The sequence below is a fragment of the Pollicipes pollicipes genome, unplaced genomic scaffold (genome assembly GCF_011947565.3).
Source record: "Pollicipes pollicipes isolate AB1234 unplaced genomic scaffold, Ppol_2.1 Scaffold_6686;HRSCAF=7923_pilon_pilon_pilon, whole genome shotgun sequence".
NCBI lineage: Eukaryota > Metazoa > Arthropoda > Thecostraca > Pollicipedomorpha > Pollicipedidae > Pollicipes > Pollicipes pollicipes.
In genome coordinates, this window is record NW_023596921.1 from 42,380,670 (window position 1) to 42,398,799 (window position 18,130).

General features: G+C 47.7%; 2 protein-coding genes across 2 annotated transcripts; one reads left to right on the forward strand and one right to left on the reverse strand.

Annotated features, from left to right (window-relative positions):
• Positions 1-3,958: 3,958 nt before the first annotated feature.
• On the reverse strand, positions 3,959-5,842 carry LOC119108364 (follistatin-like domain-containing protein DDB_G0289517). The gene is made up of 6 exons (XM_037231940.1): positions 5,746-5,842; positions 5,509-5,574; positions 5,067-5,147; positions 4,602-4,676; positions 4,252-4,413; positions 3,959-4,047 (listed from the first exon to the last, which is right to left on the reverse strand). Exons 1-6 carry the CDS (start codon positions 5,840-5,842, stop codon positions 3,959-3,961), a joined length of 570 nt encoding a protein of 189 aa, XP_037087835.1.
• Positions 5,843-15,850: 10,008 nt separating this feature from the next.
• Positions 15,851-18,120, forward strand: LOC119108365 (spore coat protein SP60-like). The gene is made up of 6 exons (XM_037231941.1): positions 15,851-15,944; positions 16,340-16,405; positions 16,835-16,915; positions 17,148-17,222; positions 17,593-17,754; positions 18,032-18,120. Exons 1-6 carry the CDS (start codon positions 15,851-15,853, stop codon positions 18,118-18,120), a joined length of 567 nt encoding a protein of 188 aa, XP_037087836.1.
• The last annotated feature ends 10 nt before the right edge of the window (positions 18,121-18,130 follow it).

Genomic DNA, 18,130 nt, shown 5'->3' on the forward strand with positions numbered 1-18,130 from the left:
CAGATGGATGGCAGGCATGATGCCACATACACTGCGAGAAAAGCCGCCAGAGACCTGTTGAGAACAATGTCGGTTCTTCGCCCTACGTGCGCCACCGACGGTACTGCCTCGGCGGGAGCTGCCCTAGCACGGCGTGGTGAGGGACGAGGAAACCCTGGTACGAGCAAGGTGGGCACGGATTCTCCAGGTGCCGCTGGCGGTAGTCCGAGAGGGTTAATGTCGGCTGGGGTGAATCTCGACACACAGCTGTGAGTAGGTGCCACTGGGACTAGGCGCCTGTCGGACACCGCATTCGATTTTTTCCATAGAGGGACACCAGCGCCTTACCGGCAACGCAGGGCGTTCTGACCTCTGGCAGAGCTGTGAACACTGGCATCAGGCTCTTCATCAACTTCAGAGGTATTCACCGAGCGAATGCCTCGCTCCAGGGCACGACTCACTGGCGTCAGTTGGTTTAGAGGTGGCGCAGTACCGAGCTCCACGGCACGACTCACTGGCGTCAGTTGGTTTAGAGGTGGCGCAGTGCTGAGCTCCACGGCGCGACTCACTGGCGTCAGTTGGTTTAGAGGTGGCGCAGTGCCGAGCTCCATGGCACGACTCGCTGGCGTCAGCTGGTTTAGAGGTGGCGCAGTGCCGAGCTCCATGGCACGACCCGCTGGCGTCAGCTGGTTCGAAGGCGACACGGTGCCGATACTGGGAATTCGAAGGCTATCCCTGTCCTTGCGTTTATCCTACACAGTAGCCCGCTGGGTGCTCCGAGAAACGATTTTCCTACATTTTTCCACCTTGCGGGAGGTGGTCACGTTGCAAAACAGCAGGATCGTGGCGTCAATAGTGTACACGACGCTGTTGAATAACACCCACGTCCAGTGGTCGGCAACGAGTGGCATTTTCAGCAGTGACCACCTGTTTGAAGTCACGGCAAGTTCCTCCAGACACCCAAGAAACTGTATCTTGTACGCCAGAAGCATGAAGCGAATGCCAGATATCAGCGACAGTATGGAGACAAAGAGGAAGACGTTCGACTTCGCAATGGGATAGTTTAATGACTTCACCACTAGGAGATAGCGGGATAGTGTGATTGATACTAGCATGCAGAAACTGAAGGTAGCGATCACCTGGAAACACAAGGAGCAGTCGTCAACAACACAACTACGTTCTCACGTCGTGTGCCACATTATCCAAAAGTTGCTAGCCGCGCTTCAGGAATGCACAATCATAGTCCAACATGATAGATTTCGCAGCCCCATGGGATGCGCGTACATAGGTGGATCTTCGTCTTATCTTCATTACGATGGTAGACATACTTTTTCTGCGCGTCTGATGTCTAAACGGATGCCCTTTCTGCAAGCAATTTTGCAGTCAAAACCAGGGCCGGGCATTGGAGAATTGCCTAGCAACATGTTAACCCGGACCCCGATCAGGATACCAGCCTAATCCCAACTGATGAAGTGCAGCGCGGCCACTTATGATCTTATACGTGCGTGTCACTAGGGGAACGTATCCCCTGCTTCTCCTAGGGGTCATTGTGGAAAATATGCTTTATGAAGCAAACGCTCTTCGCATCTCTCCTGCTCAAGAGAAGGCCTTTTAGACAGATTGGACGCGCCCGTAGTGCAGTGGATAAGCTGTACGGCTGGGAAATCAAAGGCACGCGTTCGATTTCCCGCGGTTCGTGTCCTTAAGGACAAGACGAAAATATCAAGTTGCCATTAGGACATGTGGTTAGAGTAATCGTTCATTAGCACTCAAAACTCCTTGTGAAAATATGTCAGTGACCTGTTATGACCTAAAACTGTCACATTTTCGCCACGGGGCGAATCGTTGGAGGACAGATAAGCAAGATCAAGGAACACCGATTTTAGAACGCATCCCTTATATCATAAATGCTACAATGCCTCACGTTTTGGTCCAACATGCCCAGCTGTCAATCGCGCAGTGAGGTTTAACATGCTTCAAACAGATTAAAAAGCGGTACGGTACGCCGGAAAACGGTGTGACATAAGGGCTACAAATGCCATAAATTTGGTGAAGTGGTTGTGTGACTACCCTAGAAGAAAACTCTTGGGTGTTGAGATTTATCCTTATATTAATATTACCTTTTGTCACACTTTTCCCCTATTCATCATAAGGCATAGCATGTGAGTGTGTAACGGTTATTGTCACTTGTACGCTAACGTGCCTTGATACAATGTGGTAGCGGTAAACCCTGAACCGAACAGGGGTTGGGACATGTAGACAGTCACGGAAGATAACAGACAGCCTCAAAAATCTAAGCCACTATCCACACTTACACCACATCCACACTATTCACACTTACACCACACTCCACATGTGGCGTAAGACATTCAAACACAAAGCAGCACAGCAGGGCAGAGACGGTTGAGCCCCTGTTGTCACCTCCTCTCCCCACCCACCCGCACAGACGTTCGAAGTGGTCTAACCTGCAGGATAACTTGCGGATCACGCAGACGACCTCCACTTGGAGCATGAAGACGATGAATTGCAGGACCGGCATTAGGCACCAGAGCAGGTTGGTAGCGCACATCACGCCCAGCAGACAGTTGGTGAGCGTGTGCAGGGAGCGCGTGCGGAGCAGCGTGACGATGCTGGCCACGTTGAGGAACACGGCACCGGCCACGGCGGCCAGGCTGCGGGTCAGGTACAGCCGGAACAGGTGGAACGCGGTCACATCGGCGGCGCCGGCACAGCAGGTGACGTGCTGTCCTCCGCTGGAGCCGCCGCTGCAGGTGAGGGCGAGCAGCTGGGAAGAGCAGCGCGGCAGACGCTGGGCCAGGGCCGAAGGCGAGTGGGCGGCGGCGCTTGTCGGAGCACGGCTCGGGTCAACAGAGTGGGGGGTTAGTGCAGCTGGGGACTGGGTCATGTCAGCTGGGGTTTTGGTCAGGTTAACTGGGGTTCGGGTCAGGTTGGTTGGCGTCAGGGTCAAGTCACCGGACGGCAGGGTCTGGTTCAAGGGAGGAGTAGGACCGGACGGCGCTGACAGGCCAAAGCAAACAATGAGCCTGGTTTCCACACGACCGACGGCGGCATCCAGAGCCAACGTTTGGTTAGAAGGAGGCCGAGAAGAGCTTGGATTACTCTGAAGACGGACTATGGGGGCAAAAGGTAAACTAAACAACAGGATCCAATGCGACTCAAGAGTCATGTCCGAATCAGACGACGTCACTCGGCGTGTGCGGAGCGCCGGCTTCGCCAAGACCTATCTGGACACAGCTGCCGTGTGAGTGCCGCAGCTACCGTCTGCTTTGTTGTTATATGCTCCGTCGGCGTTGATGCGCGAGGTTGCCAGGGCGACCGTCCCTACCGCTGTCAGTCATGTCAATCGATGCGAAGCAGGCGCACTCCTTTCGCATGTATGGGTACTCATGTTTTCGTGTTTTGATACTTTTCCGCTTTTCGTGCTCCGATTTTATGTTCTTAGCCAATGTAAATGCTCGCCCCCTTCCGACGTTTTTCATAGCGCAGACTGAGAGGGATGGGGCTCTTGCAGCCATGTCCTGTCGTTTCCGAGCTAAAAAGAATAGAGCCGGGCAAACTGATGGAACAGTTGATTCATGCTGTGAGGTAAAAAGTGATTCTGCTAAGCCAGTTCAAAGGTCATTTTTTCCTGAGAACCAAACTATTTCCGCTTTACATGCACGTCGTTAAGAAATAATGTCACGAATCAATTTGAAACATGAATCCAACTTCCACTATATCATCCTGAAAACGAATTGGTTTTAGGTACCAACTTGTATGTATATAGCTTCTTTAATGTAACAATACCGGTCCGCCGCGCGCGAGCAACAGCAAACATAAATCACATCACCTCATGTATTTGGTACAGCGCACCGGCTGAATGAATAGGCATACCAACAACAATGTCACCTTGATATTCCGTGAGGTCCCTGATATCACAAAGATCATGGTAATCCTCCAGTGTCTACTGACTAGACGTCTAGATCTTGACGCAGTGAGCTCCTTTCTCTGGCGTCTCGATGCACTTAGAGTTTTCCGGGCAGTACTTGCCTTTGCAGCCAGGAGTCTCTGTGGACATTTTTGTGCGTTACATAAGGCAAAATATTATTCAAGTTTTTAGCTCACAACAGATGTCAAGCAAGATTTTGCACGGCTTTTATGTGACTTGGTGAAATGAAGCAACACAAATACTCATATAACCGCATAAGCGTACGCAACACACGACAGGCACCAGCGCTTCGTGAAAGTGCAAACGTCAAATATTCTACTCACTTTTTCCACGCCGACAGAGGGCACCGTTGGGCGTGTCGACGCAGGTCAGACCACCCTCGCAGACACGCACTTCGCACGTGTTGGGCAGACAGATGGGAGAGCCGTTACGGACGTAGCAGTTGGTACCGCGACGGCAGTAGAAGCCCTCGCACGTGGGCACATCTGAAGCACCCACATATCATCAGCTCTGAGGGCTTGGGTGCGGTATATTTTGTGGCACGCGGGAAGAACGAGTAAAATAATAAGCAAACGCCGATGCTGCATTCACCGTTCATGGCAAACAAATCTTCATTAAAGGCGAACAGGACTGTTTTTACGGCAACATTGCTGGAGGTGTATTGACGACGTACCTGGTACGCAGTCCGGCCCATCGGGCAGCTCGTTGCAGAGTTCACCGGCAGCACAAAAAATGTCGGCACAGGTCACTGCAATGCCAAGAACAGTGTCAGTCATGTGCGCAGGCTTGGTGTGCAGAACAATCAGGCATTTAGAGGTCTAAATGACATATATATATATATATATATATATATATATATATATATATATATATATATATGCATGAATGTACAACTTGTTATGAAGTTGTCACAGACAGACAGGTGTATGGAGCCTCACCCCCGCTCCCACAAAAAGACCCCAAATCCGATCCCAGGACCCATAAGCATGTAACGCTGTTAAATCCTGGATTCTCCCTTGAGGCCAAGACGCATGTCTGGCGTAGAATGCCCGATATATAAATATAACGTGATGCATCTGCTTGACGCTGTACGCCAGGGTAACCTGTACGCGAGCATTGACACGAAAAGGTCACTTACGTCTGACGCACACAGGACCGGTTGGTCTATCCTCGCACTTCTCATTATCTTTGCATTCCCAGGTTTTACAGGTGGGGGCCTCTGAAATGCAGGGCATGGCGTCAGGCGCGAGGTAACGGCGAACCAGCCCCGCGCATATAACGACGAACGGGCTTCGAATCCCGGTATATCGCAAGACCGACTGCCAACACATTCAGAACGTTGGAGAAGGCCTCCTTAAATACGCTGTTCTTTGGCACGGCTTACTTGCCTACCAGCTTGTTTGCGCCGCGCAGCGCGGCTGCACAGCCGTACAGTGTGACGGAAGTAACGTACTCTCCCTCCCCCCCCCCTCTCTCTCTCTCTCTCTCTCTCTCTCTCTCTCTCTCTCTCTCTCTCTCCCACACACACACATACACACACACACCCGCACACACCCGCAAACGCACACATTGGTACATACCTGGGACACAGACGTGGCAAATTTGCTCTTCGCAAACGTTGTTGGGCGGACATTTCTTACTGCAGGCTGGAACAGATATTATTACCCATTATGCAGTTATCTTCGCAGCCGACTCAGTGCAGAAAAAAACATCCATTAGATGCGGTTAAGCTTAATGCAGCTTCCCACGTCGCGAAAAAATTAATGATGCGGATATAGAGCACTAATGCCACAAGAGAACATAAGATTCCGACTCACCCCCGCCTTTGGGTTTGAGACCGGCGATCAGTTTCTTGTTGGCCTGGGCACCGACATAGGCGACGAGCAGCAGAAGAACGAAGGCACGGCTGGCCATGTTTTGTGGTCGGTGCGGCTGGGATGAAGTGGGAGCGGCGTCAGAGATGGGTGCTGCTCGTCTCCTGCCGGGCCGTCGCCGCTTTTATACAGGCTCTCCGGCCCCGGGTGGCCGCAGCACGCGACCAATGCGCAGCTCCGGTCATCGCGAGCCGGTTCTGCGGATGACGTCAGAACTGAGATCCCCGATCGGCACACGTGCGCACGGTGAGGCAGGTCAGCACGTGGGCATCGGCCTCTTGTGGACTTCTCAGTGCCGCCGCAACGCTGGAATTGTTGGTATCCTAAATTATTCATCGAATAATTTCCCTGCCAGAAAGTGGATGCAAAAGTGTATCGCTCTTTAACGGGGTTTGCTTTTACTGGTAGTTCTCTTAACACAAGAGGAAAGACGTTTTGTGTTTTCTGCTAGCTTATGGTCATATCATCCTTATTTTTCATCTTACGGTATCAGCTAGACATGTGCATGAGCACCATACATCGGCATGCCATGTAACAATTTGAAGAATGGTTTGTGTCGTGTAGCAAGGACTACTTAGAGCGTTTGCCCAGCTGTTTTTGCCTTTTGAGAAATTGGAAAGCGGTTTTGAATCCAGCGGAACATATAGCGTTAGCCTCCAGCCACCGTCATTATTTTTTTCTGACGCAACCACAATAGATCAGAACATTCAAGATGCGAGTGGCGGCAACAATAAAACAAAATAATGTTTCAATCCCAAGAATTTGCTTTGCGCTCTACGTGGGTGTCAATCTGATTGCCCACTATCTGAGTATCTTCCAGGTCGATCTTGTGGTCATAGGCTTAGAAAGACGCCCAGAGAACGAGTTTTATTCTGGCATGCAGAGATTTCAGCAAGTCTTCATCACGAGACAACAACGGGGCAAAACGTATTTGCAGTCAGCATAATTGGTTATTTCAACAAGAAATTACATTGAAAAATGTTCTTAAGCATCCAGATACAAAAAAAAAAAATCACAGCAGTTATAGTTTTTATATCAGAAACGGACATAGGAATACGTGGCTGTAGAGCATATTTCACCAATATAGCTTCTAGCCGAAAGATAACAAGAATCTTTTACCTAGAGATAACTAAACCTACTAAACACAGGTAAAAGTTAAACTGGATAAAACCAGGCGTTTTGGAAGCTCAGTGACAAACTCAAGTACGTATGCTCGGAGAGATGTCGACCCAAAGTTGTTCTCACAAGTTCGGTGCTGACAAGGCTGCGGCGATTGATACGCTTAGCTATATGTTCGGGGAGATAATAATAGCAGATCAATTAGTCATCTCTGCCAATAGCTGACATGGTAATGTTAACAAAGCAATTTGGTTATGCGAAATGCTTCCTTTCAAAGCATTTTCCGTTATATCCAAATACGCTAGCAGAGCATGACTCACATTAAGTTGCCCGATTCCACCCTTTTTATACGTGGTTAGACGCATTACAGATTGCCTCGAAGTTGTGGACAGATTAAAACAGTGGATTGAATCAGACACCAAAAAAGTCATATAAATTTGGTAAAAGTTGGTAGGCTGTCTCTCACCCATGTCGCAAAGCATCGTAGTATGTCATGATTATGTGCGCGCTTCGTAATATTATCATAGACCGCTGGCATCCCTAATATCAGCGGTCGGCAACGAAAATAAACATGTTACCTGACGGCTGACTTTAACTCGAAATCAGTATTGGTTGAACCCCGCCTAACCTAATTGTCCTAGTCACGTGTCTCATCTTCGGAAGCTTTCAGTGGTGCATGATTGCCGGGCCGCATTGTTTCGGTAGATCGTTAGGCCGTATGTGAACCGCGAGGTATCCAAACTCCTCCACTCCTTGTCGCTGAATCCGCCTCTGGTGGTTTACATGCGTCACAAACCAACTAAACTCAGTCAACATTTGTGCAATGGACCATGTCATTGCTTGTTTCAGTAAAAATAAAATGAACGAATGTATTAAAAAGGACCATGAACGGCGCTTTCACCTTGGACAGCCAGTTATTCGTGCTGCTGCTCCTCCCAAAAGCGCTACCTGCGGTGCTCTCTGGATTGTGTATGGAATTCATTGCTCGTGAGGCTGTCGTAAATTAACGTTTGGGAAGAGTCGCTAGGTTTCCGAACATCAATATTCACTATTTAGATTCTAGCTACCAACAGGAGCCGGCTGTCGGTGTTATGTGCATAAAGATGGCGTTGAAACAAGAAAACTCAAATTTGCTTAAGTACCTCGACGCTTCGGTACCTCGACTCAAAGTGAGTCGAGGTACCGAACGGAATTTGAAAGGAACGGAATTAAGCGCTGTCCGTGTCACTAAATGCTCTCATTGGACTGGCTACATCAAAGCATCGCCAGATGCTCGATGATAACACCTGGCAGGGGTTTCCGTATTCAACGCTTTCCGTAAACACACGTTCACATTTACTGTCACAGTTATCTGAAACGAAACGTCCGTGAATTAATGCTAACTGTGTCAAGTTTGTTAAGATCCGGTCGCATGTTCCTAACTGATTCATGTGACAGCTGCTTCCTGTGATGGCTTAAAGCAGTTATGCTGTATGCATGAGGCCAAACCCAGATTTCATATTCCTTTCAAGAGATATGCCTAGACTACAGGAACACTCGGATTCAGAGGGATGTAAGCCAGCAGCGCCTTTGGGAGCTACGCCTTTAAAATTGACTTCATTTGGACAGTGCATCCTGATCACAATGCTACGACTCACTCCGTCAGGCTAAAACGTGCATAAGTTGCGCATTATGCAGAGACTGGACCCAGAACGCTAATTTTTTGTTACATGCGGTGATGGTAGTGTCTCTCTCTCTCTCCCTGACATCACCCATTCTTTGTTGCCAGCCGTTTTGTGCCTATAGTTCTACGCTTGCGAAGCATAAAGTTTTATTTGCATTCCGTACAGCCGCAACCCAATACCCCGCAGTTAACAACATCTACGCAAAACGGATAGTAGAAAGACAAGATATCGACACTTTTCCACGAGGCCAATCAGATGGACTAGTTTAAACACCTACAATAGTTATAAATATCCTCTCGAAACGATAGCCTTCTGGGTCTTTTGTTACCTCTTATCTCTGTTTCTGATATGTTTGGGTTCGCTTGTCCCTAAAGCAATGTGCCGTGGCCTCATCTCCGGGCCCTTCAACATCTTGGAATTAGCCTATAAAATATTTCGGACAGCCCGCTCCCGTGTGGCCCGGCAAATATTCTGAACAGCCATCCATCTTGCTTGGGCTTTGTGATCGTGCAAGCTCCATAAGCGTTTTAGAGACTTGTTGTCCAAGATCTTTGGATTTGTCGGAGATCACACACCGCCTGCTGCAGTGTCTTCTTTTAAATAAGGGAGGCATACATCCCTCAGGAAATATGTCTCTTCGCATAGAGTACACAGAGACTGATTGCACTCTCTGATTGCTCTCGCTGATCGATCACCGTATAGAGTGATGACTGGACCATCTCTTTCCGTCGCTGCGTTGTTTTTTGACGTCCCACCACACCGTGTTCCTTGACCCTTTCCACGACCTTTGAAGGAAGTCTGCTTAGTCTTTTGGTTCTTTAAAAAGACATTCCAGAAATTATTTTAACCAAGTACGCGCTATACCGGTACGAACACAGACCTTTTGGGGCAAGAATTGCACCAATAAACGTAAACGACCATATATGTATATTATGTGAGACAACAAATGGCGCATCAAAGACAACCTGAAACCTGACGAAAAATCACGCTTCCGTGATAGCCTGCTACCCATAAACCGTCGCTCTGGCGCCAAATTTCTTTACTTCACCGGCGGCAAATCACATCACAGAACTCCCACTGGCAGGGAAAATAACGTCACGTGCTCCCCCTATTAAAGAAAAGACGCGACTGCGAAACATTTGCTCTCGTCATCGGCAAGAAAGCCCTTGAGCTGCGTGGTGGAAGACTGGAAGCACTCCCAAAGTCAATCAGTGCAGAAATCTTGAAAGAGTACGATATTACCATCGAGCACGTGCTGACGTCAATTATCTTATTTGTTCTGATTTGGACGATGAGGATCGTGTGAACTTATTCCGTGTTATTAATGTAAACTGCAGTTGCAATGGGGTCGTTTTGGGATGAGCCTCTGCGAGAACGGGTCATCTACCACTGAGCGGCTGATGGCATGAACATAATGGAGAGATACAACGCTTGTATATGAACTGGACATTTCGAGACTAGGAAAATGTCAACGCTCACCTCAATCTCTTTGTTATATATATCTACAGGTGAAGGACTGTGAATGCTGAGCTGAGGTAATAAAATGCTATAACAGATACACTCAAGGTGTCAAGCTTCAAAACGTCCTGAGAACACATGGTCGCCATTACATTGTATGTCTAAATGTTCCACCATTTCAAGTTGATTACGTACAATACTGCTTTGAATTAAAACCGTCTATTTTTGGCTCTAGCCCAGCTTATGAGCCTTTAGCAAGTCAAATGATGGCTACCCTTGGCAGTGGATAATGTTAAAAGAACTTGCTGCATGCTTCCAACACGCAAAGCATTCCCCGCGCATGGCTTAATTAATTTGATATGTAACATGTCTTTTCTCTTTAACGTTATATATCTTTGATTGCCGTTCCATTGGGTAAACTAGTTCCTCATCCTATGAATTTCGCAGATTGCTGCAACACGTTGATAGTATGATACCATGATTCGCACTGAATGAAAATGTTATCGTGTTCGATGAAAGTTGCACATTAAGCTCACAATGTGCTTTCGTTTGAACTTGAATGCACGTATGCTTATATAACCATCTCCCTTTAAGCTCAACTCTAGACAGTTTGTGGACTATTGACATTCTGCAACAATGGCTCACACTGTCAGTGAATCTACGGATATGCTCCTGTATGACTGACTTCTGTAAATTGGATTGTATTTTGTAAATAGAACTTAGTGAGTTTTTATTGGTATTGTGGACAAATGGAATGATTAAAATATGTTATATGAGTGCCAAATTTCTAATGTGACCAAGTTGCAGTCTTGCAATCATTCAGTCCTAAATATAAGGCACTGTTAGACGTTGCTACACATTGTTATTCTGACGATCATTTTTGGACGTAGACCCACCGGCCCATACACCTTGCACATTTTCAGACATTGGCTACAACTGGCATCAAACAACTATCAATGGAGTTGTATGAATGATGGGGAGATCGGCAAGATTGATGGTACTTTGCTGATGTACACACTGGTACTAATAACATATTTTCTCCTCAATTTTTGCCATTTTTTTCTTGCTCCTGCAGGTGAAGAGATATGAACGCACAGCTAATAATAAAATGCATCATAAGTAGTGCTAGATATTTGAAACATCAACACATGAACATCGTATTTCATCAAAAGCAGGCGAGAACACCAGTAATGATACAGGAAAACGTTCATATGTGGTTCATCACCACATACTGATTTGCGCACGCACATTTGCCCAGAGCTCAAATGGCATGCAAAGCTCCAGAAAACATGAAGCTCCAGCACTGATAATTGTGGATGATGGAAAATGTTGTAATATCCTGCACTTGGTGAGCCTGCGTGAACAATACAACAGCAATATTTTGGAAATCAAGCGAAGACAAGTTGTATCAAAACCTTGAGTAGAAGGTAAGAGGCCTAGCATCATTAGCAGTAGGAAGTACCCATGCAGTCGCTGTCAGTGAAAGCAGAGTGCCTTTATTGTCATATCGCATAGGTATTCAACGTGATATTCTTGCATGATTCACTTTGTCCGAAAGTCCTGGAGGGAGCATGGAAGAAAGCTGTAGTGAATATGATTCCATTGCATTCAAGGTTTTCATGAGGCTTTCAAGTTCATATCACCTACACTCTAACAAAGGGAACTTTTGTGTCATTACATAGCTCGCTGCCATGTCACACACGACGCACAACGTGATGTTGAGATGCCCCAGGAAGGAAAAAAACCCTGCCATCATAGTGCAGGCAGATAAACTAAGATGCTTAAAGCATCCGCAATGTTTAAAACAATGACTGACGAAACCGAAAAATACCTTGATGTATAATATTTATCATAGATACGCTCCACTTCAAATACTGCTTGGGAATATTGCTACCACGTTTTCAGACTGCAAATGCATACATGACTCGAAAAGGCGGCAATTTTGAGGTACGCCACATAAATGGTAATAAAACAAACGACTATCATTAGCATTACACGGTCAGCTGGCAGGCACACTACAAATTAACACTTCATTAAGCTTGGAATGCTCCAAGCATGAACACGAAATATTCCTATGCTTGTGCCCGAAAACGTGAAGCATGGTACGAAGATAACTGAAAAAAAAATGTCGAGGACATTGATTCATAAAAGGTTGCGCGGTCTACATAAAAGATTCAGTCTAACGAGGGCCGGAAAGCATGAGTACTGTGTACCTGTCCATATTTCATACTTGTTTCCCTACATTTGGGGTTGGTAACACCCTTTCCTAGCACAAGTGCACGCATGTTTATAAGGGGCAACAATATAAGGCACACCATATAATGTTACCATCAAAATGGTAGCCTTTTGGAGAAAAAAAACATTTGGAGTAACCAAGAAGGGTGAGCACTTTACGTAATTAGGTTAACTTACCATATTTTCTGCAAGTGATAGTAATCATGTATACCAACAATGCTTTAATGGACCAAGTGGGGCAAATTGAATGCTGCACTGAGTTCCTAACCATTGGCCAGTAGTGGCCATCTAACTTAAAAGTGCGTTGGAAATGAATTTCAAATTCCTACAATGTAAAAATGTAGACAATGTGAAACCAGCTTCCACATACATGCTTGGTAAGACACTGGTAGAACAGTCAAGTGCAGCAAAAGCTTCGACAAGCGTGTATGCTTAACTGTCAAATAATAAATAGCTTGTAAATCAATGGAAATGAATCAAACGGACTGGTGCGACTCCCTAAACCATCAGCGGTGTAGTAGGGGGCACTTTCGGCCGTGAAAGAATTTCCAACGAATATATATATATATATATATATATATATATATATATATATATATATATCCCTCTCATAATCACTGCATCAATAATTCCAATTACGTTCGGCAGGTCCTGGAACTATCCAACAGAATGCTCTGGACAATTCTTCAAGATAAGCTGCTGGCCGAGCGCAGCGCCCATTTCAAACTCGATGTAAGCGTTCCAGGTGGAATAATTTTTTGGACTTTGCCCTCGCCTGGTGTGTTAGGTCACACAGGCTGTCACCCAGACAAGGCCAACAGTCGGAACGATTATCTCGTCCGTAATACAATTGTAGTCGGTGTACCGTTTGCATGTCTAGTTCGATTTAGTGCTCGCTTCTCGCTTGTTGAGTCACTTAGTTTGCTATTATCTTGAGGTATAATTTAGTGTTAGTCAATCCATGCTATTTTCGTATTAATTTTGCATTGCTAATTTTAGTCTCTGTTTTGCCTGTTTCCGCTCTGTTTAGTTCTAGGTCTAGTCTGTCCATTTCCGAGGTTTCGTTGTTTCGCTGCCAGCGTCCACGAGGAGTCGAGGCGAGGTGTTGGCGATGTGCGGACATGAAATATAGCGCACATGAAACATCGGTGTCTTCGACGTGGCGGCCGTCTACACAATTGCCTCTTCTCAATCCTTCCTTGCAACTGTAAACAAACACGTGTTTGCACAATGGCCCCAGTCGCGGTGTTCGAAATATACTGTCAGTTCTGACGAGCTCCCTTCTCGGAAGACCATTCGCTGACGCTAACGATACATTCACGATATGTGCGATAAATTAGTGGTGGAAAACGTTTTCGTGTCACCGGATAATTTTGTGCTGGCAGCAAAAATTTGGGGCTCTTAACATATCTGGTCAAGAATTATAACGTATCTGGAAGTGAACTTGTAGAAACAAAGGATACCAATCGCCAAAAACCGAAATTTCCTTAAATCCTATGTGCACAATGAAAGCCCCCAATTCAACTAGACACTTGAATAGCGCATTACATACAATGTCGGGGACAAAGTTGCCCCTTGCCTCGAATATTATTCGGGGCCCTGGAGAAAACCTCTGGGACTGATATCAGGCGGCAAATCCCGCACATTGCCGTTATGAAGCAAAACAGGTCAAGTAAGACAGCAATTGCAGGTCTTCGTCGATCTTGTTAGCCTCACGCGCAAGCTTGTTTGTGTAGTGTTCAGCAGATCGGCCGGATCGCGTGAAACGCTTAATGCGCTGCGAAACAACGGCGCATGATATAGATGAATGAAGAAACAGAAACAACTGTTGGCACACAGGCTTGGAATCTTAGATCCTGGGAGTGCCTGCTGCCCAAGAGGATTAAAGCTTTCTAGCCGATCGAATGAACGGAGACGGCCTGGCCTCAAGGGGACCAAGAAGTTCCGTAACGCTAAATTCACAGGGTGATCGAGCGTCCGAGGCGATCAACAGGATCTCATGCTTCCAAGGGAGGCTAAGGCCATCAGCCTCCGACGGACAGCTGATTGGTAGAGGTCAGTGGGTTTCCAGATCGCCATGCGCACCTAACACCGAGTTGTGTCTCAAGGGGGTCATATCCCATAATACACTGACGGGGCTTCGAAACACGTATGGGCTCCCGAACGCTTACGGGCAAGGTCATCGGTGATAGTGATCATCGGTGATCCCCCGGCATGGGCAATAGGCGACCATGCATCTGAGCGGTCAAGCAGAACTGAATGCCGCGGGGCCCCATAGTGGTCCGGGATCTGCCATGCATTCGCGAAGCTGAACATGATAAGTGGCTTCGGAATAATCAAGAGCATCGAAACCGGCCAACAAATCAGCTGAGCCAAGACCCCTGAGTCAATCCGTTGTTTGCAAAACGGCAAGCTTGTGCCGTTTTGTGCGACTTTTTTGCTATGATTAATCAACACTACCAGCAATGAACGGTGTAACATGCCGATTAGTTTTCAGATAAGTTGCCTGCATCAAGCGTAAGGTAATGCTATCAGGTGGTGGTCGTAGCTCTGTTACCGCCAGTCCGGTTTCTACATGATCTGAAATGCCTGGTTTCCTTTCGATGAGTATGATGTCCACCTAACACACCCTTATTTTACGTACGTAGTGGCATCTATTGACACAGTATGCAGACCATTCTGTAATCCATAGGCTAGTTTACTCCCGCTACGGAAAAAGCTAGCTGGCGATAGCCATCGTTCTCAACAATATCTCCCCTATATGACGTAGCTTTCGTTGCTGTGAAATCCTTCATTTGTGACATTGTCTCCCTATATTTTTAGAGCGATGTGCCTCGCTCCGAGGAAACTCTGAGTTCGTGAACGAAGTTTGTGATTGTTATTCTGGCAACATAAGTGCAGCATAGCCAGGCTAATACAATAACCCACAGTCGTCCTGCTTTTAATCTTTTGGGGACGCCACTAGGCCAAATGACTTTCTAGGTCTCTCAATAAGCAAACCAAATTAACAACAGAACTGCAGCTAACACCATAGCAAGGAAAATCTCTGGATGTGGGGGAGTCCTGTTCTCGGTCCGTCATGAATTTCATTTCGTTCCACTCCTGACCCCATGCCCATATGAACTGTTACGGCAGCACTAAGTATGTTCTGCGCTCCGGTTAGGGATCATGATAGCAGGGATCCAGATTTCCAGGGTGGGGGGGGGGGAACAATTTGTGCCGCTGAACACTAAAGGACCGCCCGAAATACCACGACAGTCCTCATTCGTCACAGTCCACAGAGTACACCGACACCACACGCGCGTGACCAGAGAACCCCGTAATCCTCGCCCTTTCCCAATGTGCCCACGTGCTGACCTGCCTCACCGCGCACACGTGTGCCGATCGGGGATCTCAGTTCTGACGTCATCCGCAGAACCGGCTCGCGATGACCGGAGCTGCGCATTGGTCGCGTGCTGCGGCCGCCCGGGGCCGGAGAGCCTGTATAAAAGCGGCGACGGCCCGGCAGGAGACGAGCAGCATCCATCTCTGACGCCGCTCCCACTTCATCCCAGCCGCACCGACCACAAAACATGGCCAGCCGTGCCTTCGTTCTTCTGCTGCTCGTTGCCTATGTCGGTGCCCAGGCCAACAAGAAACTTATCCCCGGACGCCAACCTGGAGGCGGTAAGTGGATGTCACTCTTCATCAACGAACATAGGTACATTACCTGACTTTGGGTGTGCCATGGATTGCGAGCATTGTGATTCGCCTGGCATGTCTTGCTATAGTTACCCGTGCCCGAGGTGAGTTATTACATGTCAATATGCTCTCCAAACCGTGCATACCTCGTCGTTGGCCAATCTAAGGACATGAATGTGTTCGCTTTAGACTGCTCGGTGACTGCGTGCTTTCGAATTCATCGGAGCTATACGTATAGAGCGAACTTCAATTCGAAGGCCATAAGACCCATTTATTTCCCAGACACTGACAATAGCGTCAACGCAAAGTTTAGAAGTTTTCTCGGTATCGCTTGGTGAATTATTTGTACAAGTTATGCAACAAACGTCTTTCTCTTTCAGCATGCAGCAAAAAATGCCCGCCCAATAACGTCTGCGAAGAACAAATCTGTCAAGTATGCGTTCCAGGTATGTGCGCATGTGAGAAAAGCCAAGCACCTGTCTGTCATATTTGTATATGCCTGTCATATGCCTGTCATATTTTTGGTTCAGACCATAATTCGTGTATATCACACAAAGATTGATGCTATCGTGACAGCGACCGCACTCACTTTTTATGAAAATGTAACGCGATGCACGATATTACGCCCACCTCTACGGGGCACCAGCGACCACAGAGGTCATATCAGTGCTCAAGGGCCCATGCACAACCGGTGCCCGGGCACCCCATGTTCAAGTTAAAGACGCTAACCGCTTGTCCATTACGCCACGTAGGCACAATCACTCACCTGGAACAACGCATTAGATGTGTTACAGTTTCTACAGTGCTTTAGAGACAACGCTGACGCATGGGCGTGGTCCGGTGCCCCGTGCATGACACCATATCCTTTATTTCAGAGGCTCCCACCTGTAAAACCTGGGAATGCAAGGCGAATGAAAAGTGCGAAGATAGACCCACCGGTCCGGTGTGCGTCAGACGTAAGCCGCTTTTTCTTCACATTCTTTGTATGACGCATTCAAACGCAGCTGACGTACCTTGAAGCCCTCGACAGGCATTTTTTTTTTTTTACTAAACAGCCGTGTTAGCGGACATGGAGCGACTCTGTAGCATGCCACGATGGCATTTGACCCCGCCGCCGCGCCGTGGCATAAAGAAGAGGCGGACTGCTGACAGTTCGCCCTTAGACTGACCCTATTCTTCGCATTGCAGTGACCTGCGCCGACATCTACTGTGCCGCCGGTGAACTCTGCAACGAGCTGCCCGATGGGCCGGACTGTGTGCCAGGTAGGCCGATACGCCTCTGGCGATGTTGCCGTGGAGACCAGTCCACTCTTCACTGGCCAGTTTAGTCGGCATTCGCGCCATCTTAAGAGCGTGTCCGGCGGGGCGGGTTGACGTGAATGGCACTGGATTCTTGTTATATCGGGAGACTCTGGGTTGGCTTCTGACAGGCGCAGCTTCCGTGAGGTGAAAAGCGTATCTGTTTTGTTCTCCAATACCTGCTTTTCGCTCAACAAACGCTCGATGTCAGCTGTCCGTCTAAATCATTACTGCATGCCTCACCTTCCCAGCCGCTCCGAACGGCGCCTATTACCCTGGCTATGAACTATGCTCAAAGCATGTTTTCAACCCTGGTGACCTGTGCGTTCTTCAGATGTTCCCTCGTGCGAGGGCTTCTACTGCCGTCGCGGTACCAACTGCTATGTCCGTGACGGCTCTCCCATCTGTCTGCCCAACACGTGCGAAGTGAGAGTCTGCGAGGGTGGTCTGACCTGCGTTGACACGCCCAACGGTGCCCTCTGTCGGCGTGGAAAAAGTGGGTACAGCTTTGACGTACTCGTGTTTCGTATGGAACTCGAGTATGTGCTTTTAACTGCTTTGATGTGCATTAAGAAGGCCGTCACGCGTCTCCAATTTGTCACGATTTCAAGGCCCCCGCTTGGAGCTGCAAGCGGACATTTGGACATGCCGACAGCTGTCTCGACTTGTAGCAGGATTTCGAAGTACTGTCCGGGTCCGATTCAACCAGACATCACTTGATGTACTTAAGCAGTGTACGTTTTCCTTTATGTAACACAAGCTATTTCCTTCAGAAACCCCTGGCTGCAAGGGGAAGTACTGCCCGGACAACTCCAAATGTATCGAGACGCCAGAGAAAGGAGCTCACTGCGTCAAGATCTAGACGTCTAGTC